Source organism: Mesoplodon densirostris, chromosome 15, assembly GCF_025265405.1.
Source record: "Mesoplodon densirostris isolate mMesDen1 chromosome 15, mMesDen1 primary haplotype, whole genome shotgun sequence".
In the NCBI taxonomy this organism is placed as follows: Eukaryota; Metazoa; Chordata; class Mammalia; order Artiodactyla; family Ziphiidae; genus Mesoplodon; species Mesoplodon densirostris.
Genome location: NC_082675.1, coordinates 29,173,182 through 29,198,853, shown reverse-complemented (window position 1 = coordinate 29,198,853; position 25,672 = coordinate 29,173,182). Strand labels below are relative to the sequence as shown.

General features: G+C 40.0%; 1 protein-coding gene across 3 annotated transcripts in view; it reads right to left on the bottom strand.

The window, feature by feature from the left end:
• SPIRE1 (spire type actin nucleation factor 1) overlaps positions 1 to 25,672 on the bottom strand; it is a 190,116-nt gene that overhangs the window by 26,210 nt on the left and 138,234 nt on the right. For all 3 annotated transcript variants that reach the window (XR_009534557.1, XM_060119578.1, XM_060119579.1), the window contains exons 5-9: positions 23,598 to 23,675; positions 19,771 to 19,935; positions 12,722 to 12,808; positions 11,418 to 11,547; positions 1,842 to 2,014 (exon numbers count right to left, since the gene is read on the bottom strand). Coding sequence is in view for 2 of the 3 variants with exons in the window: in XM_060119578.1 (XP_059975561.1) it covers positions 1,842 to 2,014; positions 11,418 to 11,547; positions 12,722 to 12,808; positions 19,771 to 19,935; positions 23,598 to 23,675 (633 nt within the window). In the remaining variant the exon portion in view is untranslated. The remainder of the gene's footprint in view (positions 1 to 1,841; positions 2,015 to 11,417; positions 11,548 to 12,721; positions 12,809 to 19,770; positions 19,936 to 23,597; positions 23,676 to 25,672) is intronic.

Here is a 25,672-nt window from a genome sequence, read left to right as displayed (position 1 = left end):
CTGCCCACTGCCCTCCTCATGGCCTGGGCGTTCTAGCTCAGGGCAGTGAAGGACGAAGAAAGGACAGGAAGGGGGTCCTGGACACGGGACGGCATGCTCCCCGCACCGGACACAGGTGCTCCCAGCAGACTCTGCGAGGGTGGCACTGGTGTCGGCACCATCCAGCTTGCTCACCTCCAGCCACACGTGAGAACTCAATGAACTGAGTTTTAAATTTATTTCATATAATTTACATTTCAATCATCACAGTTCTAGTGGCTAACCACTAGATCTTCTTTTAATTTCAACTGTTGTTCTCACAGGTTAGCATGAATTTCTTTAAATATGTGAGTGTCTGCTGGGGATTAGGACCTGGGAATATAAGGTGAGTTCCGCACCTTCCCTCCTGGGAGCTTGCACTTGGTGAGAGAGAGAAAAAATGGATAATTATATTACAAAGGGTCAAGTGCTGTAACACAACAGACGGATCAGAGGGTTATTATGGAATCAGAGAGGAGCTGGGTTTAGGCTGCACGCAGATGCACAGAGCGGAGCAACAGGGAGTGAGCAGGAAAGAGCAAGGGGCCCAGTGGGGCTGAAGGGTAAACTGAGGCAGAGTGATGTTGCAGGCACCAGATGGCGCAGGCTCTGACGCAGCTTCTTCAGGGACAGGAGCTTAGTCCTGTAAGTGGCAGGAAGCCTTCAAAAGGTTTCAAAGATAAAGACCCTAGTGGTATTTGCAAGATGGAATCAGGGATGCTAGGAAGAAGGAAGATAAGATATGACTGATGAGAGAGCACATGCACTGAATTGGGCAGTAATAAGAATACTTCTTTACTATTCTTGAAGTTTGAAACACATTTAGTGGCAAAATTGTTATTACTGATATTGCTGGATGAGGTGTGGAGACCGGTGAGGGCATTATGAGAGAATAACTCCTCAAGTTCTAACTTGGATGAATGAGGAGAGAATGGAGCCAGCAACCGAGACAGCAGACAGGAGACTAGAAGCCTGCTGTGTGGCGTGGTTTGGCAGGGGGCGGGGAAATCATTTCATTTTATATAAGCTGACTTTGAGGGTCGGGCAGTGGAGACACACAATAGTGACACTGCAGACAGAGGCTTGCAGAGATCTGGGAGCACCCACGTCAGGAACAGGAAGGATCCGCAGGGCATGGGCACAGTGTTGGGGGACTTGTCTGTTGGTGTTACTATTACAGAAAGAAGAAGCTTCAGTATGGATGTGTGTGTGTGTGTGTGTGTGTGTGTGTGTGTGTGTGTGTGTGTGTTCATGTTCTAGAGAGGGAAGAATCTATGAAGATGTTTTTCAAGGGAAACATATTTAAGAAAATATAGGTTTGAAAATTGTTGACTTATTTTAACCCCACTGTAATCTAAGACTACATATGTATGTCACAAGTTATTCTATAAACTACAGCCACTATATTGGCCTTTATTAAAGAACAGTAACTGGGCTTCCTGGGTGGCGCAGTGGTTGAGAGTCGGCCTGCCGATGCAGGGGACACGGGTTCGTGCCCCTATCCCGGAAGATCCCACGTGCCGCGGAGCGGCTGGGCCCGCGAGCCATGGCCGCGGAGCCTGTGTGTCCGGAGCCTGTGCTCCACAACGGGAGGGGCCACGGCAGTGAGAGGCCCGCGTACAGCAAAAAAAAAAAAAAAAAAAAAAAAAAACAGTAACTAATCCACTGTTTCATTTCCTGCTAAATGAATGAATTTTAAACCTAACTTTAATTGACTGAAAAATGGGAAGAGATTAAGTAACAGCTGGAGCAACACGAGGACCGGTCGGAGGGCGCTCGCCTCCTGACCCCGAATCGGGACATGGGGGGCCGCGGGGCCTCACCTCCGAGTCAGAGCTGTCCAGCTCGGCCAGAGTTGGGGCTTTGAGGAGTTTCTTCCGCTGCACAGGCACCTGCTGTATGGCACCTGCCCCATTTTCTTTTGATTGTGACGTTAAACCTCCATTCACCATCGATGATTCCAGGACATTCTTTGGAGATTCAGGGGTAGCTACCTCTGGTAAAACAAAGGTGAAAGCTTACCTTTTCTTGAGCACAGAAAGGTGATCAGTGAACCAAACACACTTTTCCAAGTATCTGCACTTGGAATCACACCCGAGGTGATACGGCATTTCTACGTCATGCAAATACAACACAGAGGCTAGACAGAGTAACACCTATGCATATACAACACTTGTGTTGACATTAACTGTCAGATTCAAATAAAGGAAACCTTTAAGTGAATAATTATATTTCACATTTGTAGATAAAAATTTAGAGCTAGAAGAAATACAGATAACTGACTCCAACTTCTCTATTTTCCAGAGGCCCAGAGAGGCTAACTTTCCTTTTAGCCTCTAAAGAGCTAGTGATCGACGGATCAGAGTGATGGCATGCACATATGGCTGTAAGATCTGAAAGTGGTTTGATTTTAAAGTAAAAATAGCTAATAATCTCTATGCATATAAACATGAACACAAAGACTCTGGGATACATTTCCTCTGATAAAGCTGATTTTGATTATCCAAAGCTCAAATCTGGATGGGAAGGCAGTGAAAGAAATGTGGCAGCACAGAGCATGGAGTACAGAGTACAGACTACAGAACACAGAGCGTACAGTATGGAGTACAGTGTACAGAGTACAGAATAAGAGTATGTAGCATAACCTATAAAGTTTAGAGTATACAGTATAGTTAAGATGCAGATGGCCTGGATTCAAAGTCTAGCTCTAGTTGTTTGACCTTGAGCAAGTTACTTAAACTTTCATTCCTCAACTGTAAAATGGGGCTAACAACAGAAATGGGCTTGTTGTGTTAACAACTGCACATAAAATACTTTAGTGTGTGTAATAAAGGCAGTGCACAGTAAATGTTACCAATTGTTAACACTGACTTTTATCTCCATTTGTAAGTGAGTGAACTAAGGCTAAGGGTGATTCAGCCAGTCACACAGCCAGCGCGTCACAGCTGACACTAGAATCCTTGTCGGTACTCATTCTAAAAGGCCATCTTTTTTTGTACTGGAGCCTGTACTCTTCCAGGGCAAGTGGAACTAATTTTCTTCAGCATTTCAAAAACTAATAATTTTAATAACTAACTACTACATTAGAGTATTTAAAAGTGAGAAAAAGCAGTCCTGCATGATTTAACTCACAGACCAGCCCCTAACCTGGTTTTTGCCCATGGAGCAGTCTGTGAAACTTCCATGGTCGGGGGTAAAGAGTATGCTGGGCACTGAAAAGACAGGATTAATGCTCGTTTGTGGTGGTGGGGGGGAAGCGTTGTACTTGAAGGAACTATAAAATACAAGAATGTTCTATTTATAGTAGCTCCCCCCAACATGTAATAGTTTTATACTTGAAGTGGAAGAGGTGGATTTCCAGGTAACATTCAGAATGTAAGTATGTTCTAGTACAGCCTTCCTTGACATTATTTAAAAGAATTATGTCGGGCTTCCCTAGTGGCGCAGTGGTTGAGAGTCCGCCTGCCGATGCAGGGGACATGGGTTCGTGCCCCGGTCCGGGAAGATCCCACATGCCGCGGAGCGGCTGGGCCCATGAGCCATGGCCGCTGAGCCTGTGCGTCCGGAGCCTGTGCTCCACAATGGGAGAGGCCACAACAGTGAGAGGCCCGCATACCGCAAAAAAAAAAAAAAAAAAAAAAGAATTATGTAAATTATTTATTATAAATGATGTATATCTAACTTAATATTCACAATTTCTGCGTATTTTTAGATATCAAGAAGGCCAGAACTAGAACTGCCCTTGTGAACTAGAAGGAAGGGTTTGAGTGAGCAAGAAAGGAATGAAGAAAGGAAAAAAGGAAGGAAGAAGACAGACTTGTCATAAATCATTTACCATTTTACATAAAAGGTTTAACAGAAAACTTGACAACACATGAGTTGACAACACATGAGTTAATTTTGTTATTACCTCTCCAGGTATTAAGTAGCTAGAACAAATATGTGATTGGGGGGATGGGGTGTGCTGAAGGGACAAAAGGGCAAAAGCAGCACGTTTTTACAAAATTACAAAGGTTAAAATATTTAAATAAACCTTTCATAAGGTGTAGAGAGCAGTAGGCTGCCACACTTACGAGCGTAATTTAAAAGTCTTCCAGAGAGCAAAGGAGGAAATGATTGGGCTAATTGATTAATTCCTATTCAAGAAAAAAGGTAATGTTTTAATATGGTCTTGAAGTATCTTTTGAAAAATCATATTCTATAGCACACATTTTTTTACACACTTCCTCCAGAGGTTCACGCAGTAGCAGCAGCCAGTCTTCCAAGAAAAAGCACACGCATCTCCCACGGGTTCAACTATCCACACCCAACTGAGGCTCTGCCTGGAGATACAGTGAGCTTCTCCATGCGGGTCTCACAGGTCCAAGCCAGAGCTTCCCTAAGGGTGAAGTCACCAGTGGTGTGTGGAGGAACATTAACACAGTTTTAATGGTTATATATTTAATGTTTCAGAAAAAATATAATTACTATATCAGATACATGATTTTATGGATGTTTTTGCTTAAGAAAAATTTTAAAGTCATTTATGGTAGATTTAAAAAGTTTAAACAGTACTGGTGGCACTTAAGTCTGGTAAAATCATGAGGGTGATGTCTGCACTGAAGTTTAGGGAACACTGTTAAGTGACAGTGGCTGCCATGAGCTAATTTCATTCTTAATGCAAGGGATCTGAGAAATTACCCAATAGCTCTCTAACTGCCTGAAGACTTTGCTGAGGTTGGTAACTGTACTTGAGCTCACTGACTCAAACTACTGAAATAAACACCTAATACTCAATTCAAAGCTTTGGGATAAATGGAATTAATAGAAGAACATGTTATGTCCCAGTCAGGCTTCAGGATGATCTCCGTATGTAAGACTAAATATTGTGTGTGATTTTATCTAATACTGCATATTTGTTAAAGCCCCAGTTGAACATACTTTTAAGAGATATTTTTAAGTAGTCTGATTACTTATACTTTTCTGTTCAAATGAATGAATCCTCATTATCACTTCAGTGTATCTGGTGAGAAAACCAAACCCTTGGATAAGACTTTAGACTTCTATATAAGACAGAATTTCTGGTGATATTTATAGTAAGCAAACTATTTAAGATGCTACACAGAGCTTTAGAAGTCACATGCCTCAGGTTCAGAATCTAAAACACACAACCATGATATTAAATACTTTATGTAATAACTTCTATTATTACACAGTATAATAATTATGTCTGTTAGATACACCCAGGCTGCTGCCTTATTTAGTTGGAGGAAATACGGCTGAAATAAACATTGTATATTTAATATTTGCATCAGAAAAATAAATTATACTTACCTTAATTAATGTTGACTGGATTAACATTTTCCACTAAGAATTAATATTTCTAAAACATACCTGAGCAGCAGAACATACTTCAATGTGTCCTATTCTACACTTACGTGCATTACCTACACTACACGTTTAAATATTTACGCCTTAGTTAGCTAATTTCCCAACTTAGACAAGAAATGCATCCCGATCTTTGCATTTAGGTTAGAAGAATAGATCAGTCTTCTCCATTTATAATTTGGGACATTTAAATTGGTTAGTCAAAATGACACAATGAAAACACAAGAAATCGAGAATGAAGCGTGTGGAAATTGCAAAGTACACTAAGGTACAAAATAAATTATGGTAAATGATAAGCAGTGAAAGCAAATCAAAATTTTTTGTTGCTCCTTTACATCGAGGAAGCTCAGCACCGAGAGCTTTCTTCCCAACACAAGAACCCATCATATAACCTGTAAGACACGAACACACCTACATACATGTGTGTGGGCATGCACGCCATCCAGGTCAGCCACCTGTGCCTACTTCATGGGAGCCAGCAGCCAGTGTGCTTAGGCAGCGGCCACTCCCAGAGAGCCCGCCAGGGAGGAACATCTTTAGTAGATATTTAGAAGAGATGGATCTTAGTATGTGTTGCCAACTTTTGGAGATTAGCAGTAACACATATGTTCTCAAACATTTCTGAGTTTATTTTCCAGACCAAGTTTTTTTTTTTTTACAAAGTTACTCTGCAAATGGTTGATAAAATAAAAATTGTCAAATGGATAAAGAAAATAGAAAAAGCTCCTCAGTGGTCAGTCAAAAGTAGTAAGTGAAGACTATAACATATTTATCTGAGTTTCTTGAAAGTGCAAATATTAGTCATGCCTAAGAGAACTACAAATACACACAGAAATTCAAAAAGCAGTTGGGAACTATTTTAGCAGTTGGAAGATACTCAGTAAATATTCACAGACAGAACATGATACTAGAACTCTCTGGCTCTTTAAATATGAATTTGTATATAAGATATGCCAACAATTCCATGGCATGTAAAAGAAAATTCTGGAAGGAAATACTAGTGCCAATATCTTATCTCACTTTACATTCAAAACAGCAGCTTCCAAAGTCTAAAATTCTAACGTGCAAAACATTTTATTGGGACTAAGCTGGCTTTGAAAATTTGCTCATATATAATTTAAAAATTCAATTTAAAAGGGGGGCTGATTTTACAGATCAAATTTAATCATTAATAGCTACTTGTTTCACTATTAGTCCCTGTCTATTTAACAGAAGGGCTCTAAACGTGTCCTACAAACTCGGGACACATGATTATATTTTACAACCAAAGCCATTACAACGCTCATGTGTTTTTAGACTCTTAACCAGCACACAGAACCAGCATGACAAGGCCCTATGCACAGGAGCACTGGGTACACAGATAGCTCTTGCCCCTCAACTGAGGAGCAGTCGTCCTCTGAAGCAGCTGACAGTTCTGAGTTCAGCTACCTGAATAACTGAGTGCTTTAGGGAGTAAGAAGTGTCAAAACGTTGTTTCTTGAAAGTGTTTTCTATGCTCTGAAGGCAGAGTTCTGTTAGACTCTGACCGCTGCTTTATGAGATTGGGGGTGGGGTGGGCACTGTGTTCCATGACCACAAGTGTCACGGTTCTTCCACAGGCTCTTGCAAGGCAAGACTTATTGCAGTGTTAATTTTTTTTAAGTATACTATTTTCAAAGAAACAGAGTGTTTTATTTGACTGACCACAGCTTAGAAGAAGCCTTTCAATTTTCTTTTTTGACGTGTTTGAACAAGCAGATGAATGAAATGTATTTCACAGAGACCACAAAACCCACGTCAGGTGTGAAAGTGCTTTTTTTTTTTTTTACCTGACAAGTCAAAACTGTAAGACATGCTAAGTGGCCGCATTGCTGAAAAAAGAAAACAAACAATAAAAAGAAAATAATTCAGCTGTTAGGATATACAGGGAAGATGAAAAAGGGAGGAGGGTTCAAGACCTGTGGTGGCACATTTCACACTTTAAGGCAGAAGGCAGTGAAAAACAATCTGAAATACAATAAAACCATGAGCCTTAGTTTTAATTATATTACTAAAACTTGAATGGAGTAACAATAAAAGAAAAAAATAACTTTTAAAGAACATGTTAAAAATGAAAGCATGTTAAATTTACAAACATTTTAGAATCATAGTATAGAACTTTTTACTTAAATATAAAAGAGTTCAAAAGAAAAAACTAGCCATGTTTTAAAACATGATTTTATGGAACATACAAAATCTTTAAAATTTAACAACAAATGTATTCTTAAATAATTAATTTCAAGATGAAAATGTGGCTCTGTGCATACAGGTGAAACATCTTATCAAAAATCTCATTCAGGTACTACCAGCATCACAAAGTGTCACTAATTCTCTATTGTAGGCAGTGTAACCTGGCAGTTGAAGCGAGGCCTCAGGAGCCAGAGAGCCTGAGTTTGAACCTCAGCTCTGCCACTTACTAGCAGTGTGATTCCAGGCAAGTTACTTAATCTCTCTGTGCTTCAGTTACTTCATCTGTAAAATGGGAATAATATACCTATTTCATGGGATTGTTATAAAAATTAAATGATTCCATACAAAAAAAAGGTGCTCAGAATAGTGCTTATCACATAGTATAAGTTAAATAAATACAATCTCCTATGAATAAACTTATTTCTTTCCTGTTGAAATCATTTGTTTTAAAATTTTTATTACATATACTAAAAAACACTGAATTGTATATTTTAAATGGGTGAATTTTATCGTAGGTAAATTATATCTCAATAAAGCTGATTTAAAAAAGGTTATTACCAAGGTTTGATGAATTTGGGTATTCATAAGAATGAGAATTACCTATTTTCACTGTAGCCCCATCCATCCTATGCCCCAGGTCAGGGAGGACAGGTGGCTGTGTGGTCGGAAGGAGAGAACCGCAGGTCCACAGGCTTGTCAGGCACAATGTCCCCCCAGCTCATGTTTCCGAGGCAGCCCACATACAGTTCTAACACCCAAATTTAATAGAATGAAAGTATCTCTCCATATGCTTTTGGCAGATGTTTTTAAAGGAACAATTTACATTTACAACCCCAAATCTCATAGTATGAGATGTTAGAACAGGTGTTGGGAAAAAGAAAATGATAAGATATGAACAAAGACTGATGCAAAAGGATACTAATTACAGACTTAACAGGAAAAAAATGGAGCTAGCCTGTAAAACAATAGGGAAATAGGCGAGTAAAAGACAACTTAGCCATGTGTTAGTAATCACGTCCTTATAAATAATGTTGTGGGGCATATTTAACGCCGTGGGAAGATGTTCCTCCCCACACAATGTTACATGGGGACATCAGACACTGTGCACACAGCTCGTCTCCACCTCATGATGCACAAGCTCCATCACAGTGTGAAACTACGGGTAACAGTTCTTCTTTAAACATTTCCCCAATTTCTACAGTGGGTTTCTACTTGCAATTACATGGAGGGGTAAGGTTTTAAAACTATTTAGGGAACTTTTATTCAAGATAATTCTGCCAACTTTACCCAGACTCCCCAAGGGGAAACTTTATAGTAAGAACAAATGTAGGTCTGCAGAAAGAAGAGCCCAAATCTCTTACTTTCCAATTAAGGTGCAAGATCAATTTTAAAAGTAAGACTCTCACAGAACAATCACTTTCAGTAACAGCTCAATTCTGGTTGTTGTGAAACACCAATTCATAAGGTTAAAATAAAATAAGATATACTATACAGAAAATTGATATTTAATTATTCTAAAGTAGATTTCCTGCTAGTTAGCATCTAACTTGTTGAAAATGAAACAGAAGAATATGTATATGACGAGGGCATGTGATGCCCCTTCTATGCAACGTGCGGTGTCCCGTTGCCACCCACAAGGACTGCTGGTCTCCCTAACGCTCAGCCCCAGCCAACCCCATGCCCCTGACGGGCTGCTGTCGGCGCTACAGGGGGAACATGTACCTGCTGCCCCGAGCCCTTCCTCTGTCAGCGCCTGTGGGCAGGGACTCTGACTGCTCGTCTCTCTACTCGAATAGCTGACACGGCTGTTTAATAAACACTTAGAAAAATGAAGGAACTGTATGTCAAATATCATCGAAATCACACAAGCACGTTACGCCTGTGTTGTTGCTTTCTCTGTCCTGTTGGTGCTTCCACTGGAGTTTATAATCCCTCCTCTTTTCTCCTGAAAATCGTGAAGCTTACTTTTCTCATGGTAATATTTTTGTTTTGCCTTAAAATTTTGTTGAAATCTTTTCTATTACCCCATTATTCCTTCTCAAGGTACAGTAATTTTTTAAAATCCAGTCTTAAGCAGCCGTCCTATAACACCGTTTCCTTATTTTTCCATAGTGGTTCTTACTCTTTGAGGCTGTGGACCCTTTAGGAATCTAAGCAAAGCTATGAACCCCCTCTCCAGAAAATGCACATACATACACTTTAGGAAATAAATACAAATTTGTTATATTTCAAGGGATTCACAGACCGTCCTCAGGCTCATGCAAGGACTCCCAGAATAAGAACTCTCCATTTACGTCATGTATATGTTCTGGCTCATTATTATATAAATGCTCATATGGATTTGTTTTAAACATCATTTTAAAGGGAAACACTTGCTGCCATAAAAATCAGACAGAGATAAATTCACACAGCCTGCCCTCACTCTGAAGCTCTGTATGTGGAAGGTACATGCTATTATTTCAACACCTCTGGGAGTACTTTTCATCACTGTCCCTGCAGTGGAGACCAGGACATAACAACCGACAAGACAGACGTGGGCCCTGCTGCCACGGAGGCCACGGTGTGACAGAATGGCCAAAAGTCAAACAAAAGAACATCAGCGCGCAGTGACAGAGTCATGGGAGGCAGGGAGAGCCGCTGGAGCGGACGCGACTGACCAGACGGAGAAGAGGAGAGCCTGGGTCAGAGGGGGGAGGACTAGAGAGACCTAGAAGTAAAACCCACAGGGCTTGGCTGTTGGGTAAGAGTCAGAGGTGATGCTGAGCAATCTGTCTCGGACTCTGAGATGGGGAACCAGGAGGAGACAGTTGGAGGAGAAAGCAGGCGAGGTCACCGCTGGCTGTGGGTCTTGTCCTGAGTGAGGGGCAAGGAGGCCCTGCTCAGCAGACGGCTGCACGTGTGGGTCTGAACTTTCAGAGGAACCTGCGCTGTAGGGCGGGAGCTGAGGAAACCAGAAACAAACCCTGGAGGAGGATGTGGTTGCTCAGGGAGAGGGAGCCCGGGATAGAAACTGGACGAGCAAGCAGGGCTTGAAAGAGGCAGAAGAGGTCGGAGGAGAGAACCAGGAGACAGTGCCACAGGGCCGGCTCCTGTCCTGCTCAGGCACCACGAGACTGTTTCCCTGAATTCTTTGGGCGTCTTTAATCTTACAAATTGGAGGACAGCTGCATAAACAAAAATGTTTACATTTTATAATATGGTTTTGCTCTAAATGAAAATCAATGTGTGCTTATAAAAAACATTAAACGTAATAAATATAAAGGAACGTGAGTAATAAGTGATATCAGTAATAATTGAGTCTCTTATCACATCTTCAAACCATAATTAAGACAATAGAAACCTGAAGTAAAACTATGTATCACTTATATTTCTAAAACGTAATATCCATGTATGTATATGTATTACAATTTATAAAGTATTTTGACCATGATCCTATTTAATTCTTACATGAAAGTCATAATGAAGGTGTAGAGGACTTTTTATCCCCCTTCTGCTGACGAAGAAATCGATGCTCAGAGAGGTGAAGAGACCGTCCTAAAACCACAGCCTAGAGGTCGGCAGAGCTCTGTCCACTATGCAGCGCGGTGCTCTCCTACACTCAGCATCACGGGGAAACAATTCCTATTCCATGAATCTCAAGTATAGACTTCCAGCGTGAGTGAGTGAGTGAGTGAGTGAGTGAGTGAGTGAGTGTGTGTGTGTGTGAGAGAGAGAGAGAGAGAGAGAGAGAGAGAGAGAGAGAGAGAGAGAGAGGGAGAGGGCCCTGCAGACGGCAGTCTCTCACTGGGCTGCTGTGCTGTCTTCCAGCGATGCCCCGGACTCACCTAACCTGCCGCGTCTGGTTTCCTCTGGTGACACGGGCCGCAGCTTTCTTTCTGCTTTGATTTCTTCCAGGATCCTTTCATGGAGGCTCCGTGGCCGTGGTGGAGTAGGCTTCAGTTTTCTGGCTGAGGCCTTAGAAAAAATATAATGGCTATAGAGACTTGCTTGAGTAGTTGTCCTTAAATAATTTTTACTGAAGTCCACTCATACAGTACGTTATGAAATTATATTTTACTGATTGCAACACTGCTTGATAAAAGACCATTTTCAAGCAATAGGGAGATTATTGGATTTCACAGTGGTTCAGTCACATGTGCTCAAGTAACTTTAAGGAGTCAGCTTTGCTGCAGCTGTAGTCACGCCCCCTACGTGCTGTGACAGGCAATCCACTGAAATGTAAGCTGTACGTTACCTATTATGATTATTGTTTTTGAAAGTAACGTTTTTGAGTAAGTCATCACAACCTTCTTAGAGTATTATCTTCATTCTATAGTTGAGGAAATACAGGCTCAGGGAGGCCGATCAACTCTCTCAGAGACATGTGGCCGCTAGGTTGTGTAGCTAATGTGCAAATCCGGGCCCATCTGACTCCAGGCTCTTTCTGCTCCACCACAACCCACCTTCTTAAAATTATTTCCTACGTGGCCTCTTTCCCTTATTTTAAAAAGATTTATAAGAGGGATCATTAATTATGTTTTAGATGTTCACAAACTGAGAAAGAAACACCATTCCCGTTCTAGTTACTGAACATACATGGGGTTTGAGAGGCCTTGGTGAGCACTGGCTGTGGAGCTGGGGGGTAGTAAGTGTAGAACAGAGGAAACGCAAACCAACATTCAAACCAGATCAGAACACCCTGATTTCATGGTCACTAGAAAGAACCCCGTCAACAGAGGAAGATAATTAATACAAAAGAGGAGGTACAGCAGGGTGGGTTTACTGTAAAACAGTATCAAAATGACAATTTAATCAAGGTGAAGTGTTTGTACCATAAAGTAAACGGGGAGGGCAGCCCACACCAGGAACTACTTGGTATCATATTCAGCTGTTATTCTAGGAGGTATTGGGACAGATTTTGCACCATAACTCAGGTTGTTTGAGTTAAAATATCCTAAGACAGCCTGTATGAATAATTTTAAGTACTTTTTGTGAATTAAGAATGTAATTTACAGTTGGGCTTCATAATTCTGAGAATGAAAGCTCAGTGTAAATACTCCTTTAAGAGCTGAGTTCTAGAGGTCACAGGCTAGAGGAGAATACTTCATTATGTGCTCTCCAAACAGGGGGAATATGTCAAATTACGTACTGGATTTAAAGGAGGTCTTGATCTGATGAAGTCCAGGATGATTTCATGAGCACTTTTTTTTAACCGCGGGGGAATATCACCATTTACCTGAAAGAAGACAAAAAGTAGAAGATTCATGTGACTACAGGATTATCATTATAAGTTTCTGGGTACGTATGTCAACATATGTCACTTCAAAATTACTGAAGTGGAATCTGGCTCCACCAAGGATGCATTTCAAATCAATAAAAATGGAGCGTAAATGGCTGAATGATTCAGAGCAAAAATAACTACGCAGAATTGAAGAAACTCCACGTCCACTTTAGTTCTATATTTGGGGAAATTATATATAAGATGCATCCTTCCAACAAATAATTTCTACAATTATGAATGTGAATGGAAAAAGTAATACTATGCTTAATTACTGTATAATTTCAAATGTCTTTGGGACTTCCCTGGTGTTCCAGTGGTTAAGACTCTGTGCTTCCACTGCAGGGGGTACAGGTTCAGTCCCTGGTCAGGGAGCTGGGATCTCACGTGCCAGGTGGCGCAGCCAAAACAACAACAACAAAAAGTCTTTTACCTCTTATTTTCATCCTTGTACAAAATCTTGGTAATGGGAAGGAGTGGGGACATGGTTCACATTCTTAGACAAAGCTGAGGCTCGGATCGAGGTGGTGTCTGCCCCCTTCACAGGGTCAGTGAGCAGAAGAGCCTGGCAGGGGCCTGGTCTGACTCTGACTCTTGCCCTAACATCCTCTCTTTTTAAAGAAACAGGTTACAAAAATTTTAAGAAATTTAAGAAAAACCTACCCAAAACCCCCCACCTAAACTCACATTCTGACCACTCAGAAGGCACAGTTGTGGTGACCCTAAGTCATACTTATTTCCCAACCTCATATGAAAAAACAGAACTGGTAGGCACTTTCTGTCATTAGTCTCATAAAAGATAGATGAAAAAAGAAATGTTAACAAACTACAAATTTAAAAAACTGATGAATACCTTAAACTCCTCAAAATCCAGAAAATCAGCATACTATTTTTATTATGAATTGCCTGAAAAACCTCTATAATACTTTTTCACTCTACTTTGGTGACCTACTCTTTATCTTGTCATATTCTAATAATTTTATAATATCAATTTTATTGGAGAGAAAAAAGATAATTTGTTTATTCCTCTAGCACCAATAGTTGATATATTTTTAATTTTGATAGGTTAGAAAGGTTTCTTTAAGCTTCACAATTTGTTACTGGAATGTCATGCCCAATTTTAGAATTATCATAAAATTTGGTCAAACTTTTTAAAAGTATTTTCTTATCTGAATTGTAAGACTTCAGGGCATGGACAGTTTTGTTATGTACTTCCCAATCTTAATTACTGTTTGAATTGCTCAGGATCATTAATCAATTGGTTATTAATTTTTTATTGCAGTATGAGTTTTGATTTTTTTGTCAATGTCACTATTTTGTGTCACTTGAGAAATGAATTAAAAAAAAAAAAAAAAAAGAACCTGAACTGCTGCTCCCAGGCCCAGTGGCTGCCCCCCACAAATGCGACCACTCAGAGTGTGTGACAAGCCTGCTGACATCATCCACTCCCCTTTTCCCTGTGCCCCCCGCCCCCCAGTCCTGAGTGAGGACAGGACAGCCCTAAGGTTAGAGTTAGGAGTGAAAGCTGCCTGAGCTGAGCCAAGCTTGTGACCACTAGTACTTGGTTTAAGGAGGGCGTGTACCCAAGCAGCAGAGCTGGGGGCCTACCGTGGCACCACTCTTCACCCATGGACTTCATGTTACACAAGACTTTTAAAAAAATCCTTATTGTATGAACAACTTAATCAGACCTTTCTACTCCTGAACAGGATAACACATATCTTTCTAGCTATTTTTTTTTAACTGGCATTTTTCTTAATTAATTTATTTTTTAATTTTATTTTTGGCTGCACTGGGTCTTCGTTGCTGTGCTCAGGCTTCCTCTAGCTGTGACAAGCAGGGACTACTCTTCGTTGTGGTGCACGGGGTTCTCATGCTGTGAAGCATGGGCTGTGGGTGCGTGGGCTCAGTAGTTGTGGCTCACAGGCTCTAGAGCACAGGCTCGGTAGTTGTGGCACACAGGCTTAGCTGCTCTGCAGCATGTAGGATCTTCCCGGACCAGGGCTCGAACCCGTGTCCCCTGCATTGGCAGGCAGATTCTTAACCGCTGAGCCACCAGGGAAGCCCTCTTTCTAGCTATTTTTCGTATACTTTTATTTTAATGTTCTTTCCATCACAACAGCAGGGTTGAGTGAGATAATGGAGTCAGTAAGGCCAAAGTTGTGAGTTCCATTCCCCAAACAAGCACATTAACATCAGTTTCCTCACTAGTCAGAAACTGGATCCTGGATCCTAATTACAAAATGTGTGTCAGTGCTCATGAGGGAGCTGGCAGGCCAGTATTGATGTGAGTCAGTCAGTCAAAGTCCTTACTAGCAGGAGGAAAAGTAACAGCAAATTCCATTCTGCTGCTGGGTCAGTGAAATTACTTTTTTTTAATATAAATACAGAACACACCCTGAAACAAGCTCTCTGAAGCTGCAACAATAAATGATTTCTAGATGAACACAAATAGTAGGCCCATAAGTAAATGAGACCAGTTATAGAACTTGATCTTACTTTTGAGCCACAATGCCTTAAATAACTTCTATATAAAAAATGTTTAAGTTTCTACATCTTTATTTTTGTTTTGAATTTTATTTATTTATTTTTGTACAGCAGGTTCTTATTAGTTATCTATTTTATACATATTAGTCAATCCCAATCTCCCAATCATATATGTCAATCCCAGTCTCCCAATTCATCCCACCACCACCAACCCCCTGACTATACATTTTACAAGGATCTTTCATTACACTGGACTAGTCTTCTCGAATAATTGGTTTATACTTAAGAAAAAAGAGGTTAAGACAATTAGAAATAAAATGCCTCCTCTGTTAGGCTTCTATTAATCAAAGAAAGACAAAGTTTTCAAGAGCTCAAAAACATCAGAAAAACAACAGATCATCTGATCAGGCTTTAGACCAAGGTAAATAAATAGAAGGAACTTGGTAATGCTTAAAAAAAAAAAGACCTTTAATGAGATATAATTCACATATAAAATTCACCCCTTTATTTATTTTTTTTGGCGGCACCACTCGGCATGTGGGATCTTAGTTTCCTGACAGGGATTGAACCCACACCCCCTGTAGTGGAAGCATGGAGTCTTAACCACTGGACTGCCAGGGAAGTCCAAAATTCACCCTTCTAAAGTGTACAATTCAGGGTTCTAAGTAGTCACAAGGTTTTGCAATCACTACCAATAACTTCAGAGAAATTTTATCACCCCAAAAGTATATGCTGCACCCATTAGCACTCATTCCTCATTCTTCCCTCCCCGCAGCCACTGGCAGCCACAAATCTACTGTCTTACTGATGTGCCTACTCTGGAAATTTCAAATAAATGGAACCCCTCATACATTATGTAACCTTTTGGGTCTGGCTTCTTCCACTTAGCGTGTTTTCAAGGTTCACGCAGGTGGTAGGATGTATTGGTACTTCATTCCTTTTTATGCCTGAATAATATTCCATTGTATATTACCCACTCATGAGCTGATAAACATTTGGATGGTTTCCACTTTTTGGCTATTATAAATATGCTATGAACATTCATACATAAATTTTTGTGTGGACAAATATTTTTATTTCTCTTAGGAGTGCATGTAATGGCTGGGCCGTAAATTCTATGTTTAACACCTTGAGGAATTAGCAAACTATTTTCCCAAGTGTGTACCATCTTACATTCCCACCAGTGATATGAGGGTTTCAATGTCTCCACATCCTCACCAGCATGTTATTTGTGTTTTTTATTTTAGCCACTCTAGTAGGTGTAAAGTAGCATCTCACTGCAGTTTTGATTAGCATTTCCCTAATGACTAATAATGTTAAGCATCTTTTCATGTGCTTATTGGCCACTTAAATATCTTCTTCGGAGAATAATTCAAATTATTTGCCCACTTTCCAACTGGGTTGTCTTTTTTATTGTTGAGTTTAAAAAATTCTTTATATGTCCTGGATACAAGTCCCTTTTTGGATATATGATTTGTAAATATTTTCTCCCATTTTGTGGGTTGTGTTCACTTCCTTTATATTGTCTTTTATTTTATTTTATTTTTTTTTCAGAAGTATAATGTAACATTTAATATTATAATGTTAAAAAGCCATATCCTTTTGGGAAAGGAAAGAAAATCATTTTTGTGTGAAAAACATTCAATGTAATGTAATACTTAATTTCACATTCATTGAGTATCTTATGCAAGGTTATCACTATATATTTTTTCAAGTAATTATTGTACAACACTATGAGAAGGGAATTTTTTCCACTTTTTTTTTCACTTTTTTTTAATTAGTTTCTGCTTTATAACAAAGTGAATCAGTCATACATATACATCTGTTCCCACATCCCTTCCCTCATGCATCTCCCTCCCTCCCACCCTCCCCATCCCACCCCTCCAGGTGGTCACAAAGCACCGAGCTGATCTCCCTGTGCTCTGCGGCTGCTTCCCACTATCTATCTACCTTACGTTTGGTAGTGTATATATGTCCATGCCTCTCTTTCGCTTTGTCACAGCTTACCCTTCCCCCTCCCCATATCCTCAAGTCCATTCTCAAGTTATATTGTCTTTTAAATCACGAAAGTTTTAATTTTCGATCAAGTCCAATTTATTTTTTTCTTTTGTTGCTGTACTTTTGGTGTCATATCTAAGAAAGCACTGCCTAATCTAAGATCACAAACCTGTTTTCTTCTATGAGTTTTATAGTTCTAGTTCTTAAATTTAGGTCTTTCATCCATTTTGAGTTAACTTTTATATATAGTATGAGGTGGCAGTCCAACTTCATTCTTCTGCTTGTGAATATCCATCTGTCCTGGCATCATTTGTTGAAAAGACTGATATTTCCCTTTTGTCTTGGGATCCCACAGAAATCAACTGACAACAAATGAAGGGAATTATTTCTGGACTCTCAATTCTATTCCACTGATCTATGTTTATCTTTATGCCAACATCACACTGTCTTGATTACAGTTTCTTTGTAGTAAGTTGTAAAATTAGGAAGTGTGAATCCGCCAACATTGTTCTTTTTTCAAGATTGTCTTGGCTATTCTGGGTTCCTTGTAATTCCATGTGACTTTTAGGATCTGCTCATCAATTTCTGAAATGACCAGCCAGGGAGCAGCGACAGCACCACCCGGGCATGGAGCGCAGCGCCTGGTGCGCCCGAGCACAACCACCATGGCCACCTCCCTCGGCGGGGTTGCCTGTTCGGGGCGCCCGCCCGGTTATGCGGTCCTTGGGGCACCCGCACCCTGCGCCTAGCCATTGCCGCAGCTGCCGGACAAGGCAGTTCAGCAGCCGGCCAGACTCTGGAGCAGCCGGCTGGGCTCTGGAGCACCCAAGCCCGCTTCAGGAAAGCGGCTTCTGCTCCTTGACTACTGGCAGCCGGCCGACGGCGGCCAACAATCTACATCTTTATTTTTAAAGGTGAGTGATCTGAAGTTCTCTGTTAGAATTAAAGCATTTTACCAAAACATTTTGAAAAAATTCCATTGAAATGTTTTGTACTTCTATAACTTAATGTTCTAAATATAATCCTATATGGCTAAGCCATTCAATTCCCATCATGAGCATCACAAATATACCAAAAAAAGTGGATTACTATGGTATAGTTATGTAGTTTAAACCTGAGGATTAAATTAAGAACATCTTAGCATACCGCTTCAGATACAGATAGACTGTGTGAAAATCCTTTGTGTTTACTCTTTACAACAAAAATTTTTTTAAAGAAATTAGAAAGTGGCATTATATTGATAACAGTAAAATATTTTAAAAAATATATCCAGTTTTTGAATGATTAAATATGAGTAGCTGAATTTCCACTCTCATTCATCAGGTACATATACACATTAACAAGGAACTAATCAAAATCTTAGCCTGTTAGACTAAAACTTGAAAACTTCCCCCACACGAAACCAATCACCACTAGAACTGCCATCTGCCTAGTCCCCTGTATAGAGGCTCAGTATAAACGTATCCAAGTGAACTGCATGGAATTAGCCAAAGAAAGACAGAAAAAGGAAAACAATAATGGGTACCACAGAGTAGTAACATATTCTTCTTTACTTACTACTCACAACCTCCAAACTGTATAAACATGCACATAACAGGAGTCCCAGAGGGACTGGAACGACAAGAAAAGACAAAAAAAAATGTGAAGAACTAATGGCTAAAAATTTTCAAAATTTGATAACAATACAAATCTACTCATCCAAGAAGCTCTATAAACTCCAAGCAATAAACTCCAAGAAAGCCACAACAGAACACATTATAGTCAAGTTGTTGAAATAAGAATATTGAAAGCAGCAAGAAGTGACTATCACATACAAGGGATCCTCAATCAGATGAACAGGTGATCTCTCACTAGAAACCATAAAGGCCAAAAGGCAGTGAGATAAGTTTAAAGACAGAAAAAAACATTGTCAACCAATAATTCTAAACCCAGAAAAACCCTGCTTCAAAAATGAAGAAGAGGGCTTCCCTGGTGGCACAGCGGTTGAGAGTCCGCCTGCCGATGCAGGGGACACGGGTTCGTGCCCTGGTCCAGGAAGATCCCACATGCCACGGAGCAGCTAGGCCCATGAGCCATGGCCGCTAAGCCTGCGCGTCCAGAGCCTGTGCTCCACAATGGGAGAGCCCACAACAGTGAGAGGCCCGCGTATGGCAAAAAAAAAAAAAAAAGAAGAAGAAATTAAGACATTCCCAGGCAAATAAACACTAAGGGGGTTCATCACTAGTAACCCTGCCCTAAAGGGAGTTGTTCAGGCTTAAAGAAAAGGACAGTAGACAGAAATTTAAAGCCATGGGTTGTAGAATTACACATTTGTAACTTTTTCTGTGAGCTTACTGTATTTTCCAACTTTTCTATATTGAGAAGAACATTTTCAACAAATAAGATTACCAAAAAACAACCATTTGAGTCCATTAACAGTTTTCTTTGTTACTTACCATCACTTTTCGCAAAGTGTATCTTTTGGATCGAATGTCATCCATTAGCATCTCATAAGGGGTAAGCTGATATTCAATGGGCAGAGGGTTGTACTGCCGCTCTTGGACCTTCTTGAGTTTTACTCCATTCCGCAAATCCCTCATCACCTGCACCCAGAATCGAGCCTGAAAGAGCCAAGGGTGGAGAGACATCCATAAATAAATTTATTAGTTTCCTCTAAAGAGCTATAGTTGTAAAGAAAATAGTAAGAGCTTGGATTACAAAACACCAAGCAAACCAAAGAGAAACGATTTTAAAAATTAGATTTTAGGGTACTAAAAAGCAGGTAGGATGCCAGCAGAGAATCCACCAGCTCTAACTGCGGGGACACCTGGATAAAACCCTAACTCACCCCCTGTGCTACTTGCATCCATGGCCTCAGTTCCTCAGGCCCTCGGGTTCTACCTATCAGATGGCTTTGCTCACTGAAGAGGTGCGTGTTTCTTACACTAGACTTTGGGTTTGGCTCTATTACTTGCTTGGCCACTGGAATTTTAGTGGATATGACATGACCAAAGGCTTCAACAACAAATGCACAATGGCTTGTCACTCTGCTCCTGTCACTGCCATGAGAACATCACGCGTGGGTTGGCACGAGGCACACTGGCAGGATTATCCAGGAGAAGGACGATGCACAGAGTAGAGCCACCACTCTGATCTGCAGACTCATGAGCTGAGTAAATGCTACCACTTTATGCCGTGGTATTTTGTAGTGTTCAGTTACACAGCATTACTGTGACCACAGCTAACTGATAACAGCCATCTACTGCTATTTGACATCCAGCAAGTTGCTTCCCCTTTCTGAACCCTGGCTTCCTCATCAATAAAAGAAAATGGCACTTTATAACTTGTTGAGATGATCAGAGCTGATGTATAGTGTTCTGCACACAGAAAATGCTCAAAAGTGACAATTTTTATGTTATTACTATCTCTGCACAAATTATTTAATATCAATTTTCTTATCTATAAATAATAGCAAGTTGCTCTGTCTGCCCTTCAAGAAAATGAAATATATGTAAAATATTTATTATAATTTAAAATATATTAAATGTGTTAATATTATTATACTTTAACCCTTTTGTTTTCCCGCCTATGAGCTATCATATTCTCGGTTTCAGTAAAGAGAAAATCAATATGATATTTAACTGAAATATTATAGGTTGTTAAACATTAATAAGTGGCTCAGTAGCTACATAATATATTAAAAATCAAGTGACCTATTTCATAAGAAATGCCTATATAACTGATTAAACTTCTCAAAAATGTCCTCAAAAAATGATTCATGATTTTTTAAAAAGGTACACCATTTCTTATTCCCAAAAGGATGTGAGGTACTTAATACTGTGGTATAGCCATCAGAACATCTTCTAAAATATTAACATTTAAGACAAGTTCTTAGATTCTGCCATTAAAGATATCCTAATATAAATCCCTAAAATATTTAGATCTCTCCTTTGGGAATGCTCGTCTCAACTTCTCTTGCTCATTCCTTGAAGATCCAATTCAAATACCATCTCATTTTTAAAATACTGTCTCTTCTCTTCACCTCCTCAGGCTTTAAGAAAACCTGACATATGAAACTTTGAATTCTCAAAACAGATAAATTAGTGATTATTACTCACATTAGAATCTTTTGCTATAATTTATAGAAAGATTCAAACAGACTCTTTTATGTAGCCAGTTCATTATATATTATTGTTGGCAAAAATTTTACAAATGACTTTTCAGAAACTAAGTAACAGTTATATAAAATAATGGACAACTGTCACTGTATGTATTCCCAGAGATTTTATCATTTACCCCTTATTACACTAGAAAGATTCTGAAATGTATAGATTCTGCCATTGAACGTATTCTAATTCTCCTTCATACTATTCCTCATTCCTTCCCCATTTCATTCTAATCTTTCTAGGTAGTTCATTTTCATGATCTTATGAAAAAGAAGCTGGTGATCTAGGCAAATGTAACTCCCTTTGGAGATAGTACGTCTCTTGTCAGTGATCATACTGTTTTAGATGAGGTTGCCTTAAGACAGTTAATGAAATTTTTGGTTCAAGTTTATACTAGCCATTTGCTAACTTCTGAGCACCTGGAGTTATTTACCTGGCTTCAGTGTCTTGGAAAGCAAATTTAAAAATTTATTAACCGGGCTTCCCTGGTGGCGCAGTGGTTAAGGATCTGCCTGCCAATGCAGGGGACACGGGTTCAAGCCCTGGTCCAGAAAGATCCCATATGCCACGGAGCAACTAAGCCCGTGTGCCACAACTACTGAGCCTGTGCTCTAGAGCCTGTGAACCACAACTACTGAAGCCCACGTGTCACAACTACTGAAGCCCGCGTGCCTAGAGCCTGTGCTCCGCAACAAGAGAAGCCACTGCAATGAGAGGCCCATGCACCGCAATGAAGAGTAGACCCCACTCGCCGCAACTAGAGAAAGCCTGCGTGCAGCAACGAAGACCCAACGCAGCCAAAAATAAATTTTAAAAAAATTTATTAACCAAGATGACATACACCTAGAGCAACACTATGCAAAGGAAACTGATAATCAATATTATTCTAAAGTGACAATACTAGCTTGTAAGACAATATAGGCTACTTGTTTTTTAACCTTACTCTTAAATATTCCTGATTAATATCATTCCAAATATCTCAGAAAAGATATCGTCCATAAATTAAGAATACTGCTAACAGAAAACACCCAAATGACCATCAACAGAAGAATGGATAAACAAATTGTGGTACTTACATACAATGGAATACTACTCAGCAATAAAAAGTATAAACTATGATACAGGCAACAACATGGATGAAATCTCCAAAGAATTATGCTGAATAAAAGAAGCCAAAAAACCCCAGTATATACTATGTGATTATACTTATATAAAAGTGTAGAAAATGCAAGCTAATCTATAGTGACAGAAAGCAGATCACTGGTTGCCTGGAAACTAGGGAGGAGGGAGGCAGGAAGTAGGGTTACAAAGCAATACGAGGAGACATGGGGTGATGGACAGGCTCACTGTTTTCTTATGGTGATGGTTTGTTTCACAGGTGTGAATGTGTATGCGTATATGTCAAACTTATCAAACTGTACTTTTTAAACATGTGCAGCTTGTATGTAGATTACACCTTAATAAAGCTGTCAGAAAAGAATATGACAATTGAAATCTAACATGGTCAAAGGCGACTCGTTCATATCCTCCAAATCTGTATCTTTTCCGATTCTGTCATTTAATGTCATTATTTATCCAGTATCCTTAACATGGAAAGTCAGAATCCTAAAATGTGCCTTCCTACATGGATCTAGTACCATGTTGGAAAAACAGTAGACAGTCAGTGAGTCACATGAATACAATGCAATCATCTGTTCCAGAAATCTGTCTTCTGTTTCACCAGGGCAGAACGTTGTAACATATCACTCATTCTGCATCCCCAGGGCCCTAATCCAGTAACTATTCATTGGATAAATGAATGTACTACACTATAGTTTCACTATATCCTGAAACAGAGCTTAAACTTTGACTTCCATATAAAAGGATGCTATGGTATTAATATAATTAGAAAGGTCAATATTTTAAAACACTGAAATTCTCAAGAGACATTGGGGTGGTTCTAATAAAATTAGATAGTTTTTAAAAAATGGAATAGCTATTTCCTCAAATGTTAGGTTAGGCTTTCAAATTGGTATAATATCATTTCATACTATAGTCCTTAAGATAGACCATTTTAAAAAACATGATATGACTTCTTCAACACTAAACAGAACAGAGAGAATACCCAGCTATCTCACCCAGTCAGCGTTTTTCAGCTCCTCCAGGTCTGTGTTAGATTCGTTACTCTTCTCCATTTCTTGAATCTTCTTCAGATTCTACCAAATTAAAATTCAAATAAAACAGTTAAGCACAAAATTTCATTAAGCTACCTTCTCAAATTAAAATTTCGAACGGATATCTTCAGATAAAATATATACAGAAGTGTTACTGAAGCAGATAGCCCAGAATCTACTCCTCTGTAAATTTCAGCCAATTTCAGTAAATTAAATGCAGTCCTGCAGAGGGATGGACTGAGATTGTTCACTCTAATTTCCTTTGAAGCCTTGTGGTTAAACCTCAGTCACAATATTAATTCACATCTTCTAAACTGTACTGACATTTCCTTCTCCATCAACCCCCACATTCAATCCATCATTAATCTCACTGATGTAACTTTCTCTCTTTATTACTAAATCCTCTTCTTTTTATCTCCACTGTAAATCCCTTAATCCAAACACCATCTTATTTGGCCTGGACCTCTGAAGCAGCCTTGCCCCGGACGCTAAGTGCTAAGCCTTCAGGCAACCATCAATTTTACCCCAACCACAACCCATGTTACAGGAGAAACTGAGGCTCACGAAAGCTAACTAATATGTCTGGGGTACCCCAAGGTGAGTGACAGAGCAGGAGTGAAGCACATGGAAGTGCCCCAGGGCCTCAGAAAAGGTGAGTGATGGAGCAGGACTGAAGCAGACAGGAGGTAAGACGTATGGAAGGGACAGCACACGATGAGCAGAGTATTGGGAATGTAGCATCCAGACGCTTAAATAACCCTGAGAAAACGGACGGGTAACGTTCTACTTTAACTTGGCCAAAATGAGCATTTACGAATTGGTATTACACAAGGAAAAGAACAGGATTTATGATTTGTACCTGGGCTTTGCACATAACGGGTACTTAATAGGTGGTGTGACATTATGTCAAAATCTGAGTAATAGGGGCCTCCCTGGTGGCACAGTGATTGAGAGTCCGCCTGCCGATATAGGGGACACGGGTTCATGCCCCAGTCCAGGAAGATCCCACATGCCGCAGAGCGGCTGGGCTCGTGAGCCATGGTCGCTGAGCCTGCGCATCTGGAGCCTGTGCTCCGTGATGGGAGAGGCCACAACAGTGAGAGGCCCACGTAACGCAAAAAAAAAAAAAGATATATCAGAGGTACTGGTATTACATTATTTCTGATATTCAAAATTCCTCATTTTTTGCTAGGGATTATTAGTTAGCTTAAAAAAAAAAATCTCTGATGACTTAAGCCATAATACCAAAATCAGAATTGAGCGGGGAAGAGACTGAAAAGGAGAAGCACATGTGTTATTTTGTTCCTCTAATGACTGCAACCCAGGCTCCATTCCCTAAAGAATTAAAGTACATACTACTTGGGATTTCCTTGGCAGTCCAGTGGTTAAGACTCCGCGCTTCCTCTACAGGGGGCGCGGGTTGGATCCCTGGTTGGGGAACTTAAGATCCCGCATGCCGTGTGGCACGACTAAACTAAGATAAAAAATAAATAACATAACGTAAAATATAAAAAAAATAAAGTACACACTACTCTATTGACAAGAAGATTCTTCCAGGTTTTTTAACAATTAAAATGGTGAAAGAAAAGAGACTTAGGAGGTGAAATGCCTCTGGGCACCCTGCGACTCTATCAGGCTATGTCATCTATTTATCAGCAGCAACACTCAAACAATGACAGCTGAACCTAAGTCCCCATCTCCCTCTCCCTAGAAAGCTTTACCCCAGATACCCACTTAGCTAATTCCCATATATCCTTCTCATTCTTGCTCAGAGGTTACCTTCTCAATGGGGCCCACCTTGACCACCCTATATAAATTCCAAGCCCCACACCCTGCCACGAGCAACCCCTAGTCTATGTCTTTCTCCAAAGTCCATCCTGCCTCTAACAGTCCATATGATTTACTTAATATGTTCACTGTCTGCCTCTCCCTGACAGATTCCAAGCTTCCATGGGGAAGTAGTTTTGGTCTATTTTGTTCACTGTTGGGCTCCTCAAATCTCTAGAACAGTGCCTTGCACTTAGTAGGTGCTTAGTAAA